This window comes from Coregonus clupeaformis, chromosome 11 (assembly GCF_020615455.1).
Source record: "Coregonus clupeaformis isolate EN_2021a chromosome 11, ASM2061545v1, whole genome shotgun sequence".
Lineage (NCBI taxonomy): Eukaryota > Metazoa > Chordata > Actinopteri > Salmoniformes > Salmonidae > Coregonus > Coregonus clupeaformis.
The window spans coordinates 43,477,804-43,480,893 of record NC_059202.1 but is presented as its reverse complement, the minus strand read 5'-3'; the positions used below and the strand labels follow the sequence as shown (position 1 = coordinate 43,480,893).

At 38.3% G+C, this 3,090-nt stretch overlaps 1 protein-coding gene across 1 annotated transcript; it reads right to left on the bottom strand.

The window, feature by feature from the left end:
- Positions 1–569: 569 nt before the first annotated feature.
- On the bottom strand, positions 570–1,052 carry LOC121577341 (phosphatidylinositol N-acetylglucosaminyltransferase subunit Y). The gene has a single exon (XM_041891098.2). It carries the CDS (start codon positions 953–955, stop codon positions 743–745), a length of 213 nt encoding a protein of 70 aa, XP_041747032.1. The 5' UTR covers positions 956–1,052; the 3' UTR covers positions 570–742.
- Positions 1,053–3,090: the final 2,038 nt, after the last annotated feature.

Sequence of the window (3,090 nt, the reverse complement as noted above, 5' to 3'; positions counted from 1 at the left end):
TGCCTTTTGGCAAACTCCAATCAGGCTGTCATGTGCCTTTTACTGAGGAGTGGCTTCCGTCTGGCCACTCTACCATAAAGGCCTGATTGGTGGAGTGCTGTAGAGATAGTTGTCCTTCTGGAAGGTTCTCCCATCTCCACAGAGGATCTCTAGAGCTCTGTCGGAGTGTCCATCAGGTTCCTGGTCACCTCCCTGACCAAGGCCCTTCTCCCCGGGAGTCCACTGTCAAACATGCTGTTGAACATTGCCTTCAAAAACAAGAGATTTTGCCACTGGCAAGTGATTCAGTGAAGGCACCAAATTCCCTGCTTACATACAAGCAAAACAGCCAAAAGTAGTCAAGTGTTGCACCTCAACAACCAAAGACAAAGCAAAATACACATTTCCCTGGGAAAGCCCTAAGAGTGGGAATTATAAACTTTTCTGGGACTTATCAGTGGGGAGAGGGACAAGAAAACTCTCAAATTACTGCTGACGATGCCATTATAGGTTAATCAACATTCTGTTTCAAGTTAAGTTCCATTAAAAACATTCAAATATATTCAATTTTATGGAAGAAATTGCATTTGTCACTCATCAAATAAAGTTTAATTTGTCATTCCATTTATTACTTACAGAATCATGTGCTGGTTTTGGTAGCGATACAACACCCATGATATCCACTTTAGTACCAATAATGTAATACCTTTATTTAATATTCACACCATTCTGCTGTAAAAAAAATATTAATGTAAAGCATACACTAGTTGTGCCTGAACAGCTTGATTCCCATCCATTTCCAAAGATAGAAAAACACATAGACAGGGATCGTTACTGGTAACAGAAGACTGTAGAAACACACACTGCTAGTGCTGGTGCATCCCTGTGGGAAATTCTCATCCACTGTCGCAGAGTAGAAAAGTCCAAATAGGGAGACTATGGGAACCAGTACTGTAAGGGTAGACAGTGAAAACATATTGACTTTCAGCTTACAAGTTATTTTATACACGGTTCAGGGTCAAGATCTTAATAAGTATTTGGTGTTTTATGACTTTGTGCTGGTTCCACTAGTGTTTCAGGATCGTTTTTAATCAATCTAGCATCTGTGGGGATCATGTTTGGAATCCCATTAACGATTGGGTATGCGATTCCAAGCTCCTCGTTGATGAGTTCATTGGTCTTTTCCTCGTACCTGAGTGAGTGAAGAGTACAACAATTAGCTAGCTAGTTGGCTGGCAAACTAACGCGTAGCTAACTAAAAAGTTTGTTGTTTCTGTCTCAGCTAAGCCATGGCAAAACAAGATTGTCGTTGGATAAAGTACATTAGTATTGAATTGGCTTTGTATAATAATGACTTACCTCAATTGCTTTTTGGATAGTGGACACACCAGAAATTCGAGCAAGGAAGTGTCAAAGGGTTGTGCGTCCTTCACATCTGTCAAATGCCTAGCAGATACACGAAGAGGTCCTACGCCCCGTAAAAAATGCACATATTTGACAGACGTTTGAAAACTTCCGAGTTTCATTAGATAATCTTCTTAAAGCATTCTGAAACATGACCGAAGTACCCCGTAGATGAGGCTTTTAGTGATGTTGTGACCGAAATCACCAACAGTTCAAGCGAAGTAGGTCGAACACACGTAGTCGTATTACTGTAGTGCATCACAAATGCAATCCCAAGTAACTCCGGTATTTGATTAATCCGTTCCGTCCTCTAGAAATACAACTGCCCTTTTGAGATTTTCAACAGCAAATTGTGAAAATATTAAAAAGAATATTTTCAGAGACAGTGACAAATTGTCAACAATATGAATTATTATTGACTACTGATACAGGCTAATATATAAAATCACGGCGTACAGACATTTGACAAGTATTTTATTAACCACCGGATGGCAGCATAAACTCATAAAGGATTTAAAATATCACACTGCCCAACTATCCTGTGTGATTATTATCCCACAAAAGCTCATTATACATGATATGGAAATGAGTCAAGTAGATGTTTTATGCAAATAAATAAATCATCACAGGCTTTATTGTTCAAATGCAGCCATGACAGTCGCACAAGAGAGAAAGTAAAGGCCAGGTAGATATTCCATTGAGATGGTTTCTCAATTTCTTTAGTAAATTAACAAAGTTCAGGAGAAGAAAGTGATGTATTTTCATAGAGATGAGGATATTGCTCTGAGAGTTTTTAGTGGAAGCATCCACTAAGCAAAAAAAAAGGCCATACTAAGACTGCTCCATACAGTATTACCTGTGTACCAACATTGTCCAGCAGACTAATGACAATTATCACCTACACTCAAAGGACTGTATCTCCTTGACGGTACCCTAGGCCTGTATAGAGCTAGGTATAAAAACATTCCATTACTCTGCCTCCTCTACTTGGAACGAGCTACAAAAGGACTTAAAACTACAGGAGCTCGTCTTCTTCAATTATTTTAAAGCTAGGGTAAAAACTATAGTGGAAAATCATTTAGGGGGCTGGCAATTTTTTGACCCCTAGTTGAAACACTCCTCTCAAAACCAATGTGAAAACTTTTTTTTTTTTACTGTAGTGCTTTGTGTTTTATGTTGTAAATGTTTGAAACTTTGACAGCTGCTTTTTTGGCAAGGTCTCTCTTACAAAATATATTTTTAATCTCAATAAGACTAACCTGGTAAAAATAAAGATACAATTAAATTAAACTGCTAACATAAAATAATGCCTCCAGGCTCTAAACTTCATTAGTGTAATTAGATTGAAGCCTGTGAGTGTCCAGGTCACTTTTACCACCAATACACTATGTAGACCCTGGCAACTGGGCACAGACGTCAATTCAACGTCTATTCCAGGTTTGGTTCAATGTAATTTCATTGAAATGATGTGGAAACAACGTTGATGTGTGCCCAGTGGATCCAATCAAATAAAGGTTTATTGGTCGTGTACACAGATTTGCAGGTGTTATTGCAGGTGCAGCGAAATGCTTGCGTTTCTAGCTCCAACAGTGCAGTAATAATACCTAGTCATTTTTATTTGATAAAACAATACGCACATAATACAAAAAGTTAAAATAAATAAATTAGCAAATATCAGAATGAGCAATGTCAGCGTCCGGAATATAT

Excerpts from the sequence above, each read along its gene's own strand:
- LOC121577341 (XM_041891098.2), bottom strand. The coding sequence starts at position 955 with ATGTTTTCACTGTCTACCCTTACAGTACTGGTTCCCATAGTCTCCCTA.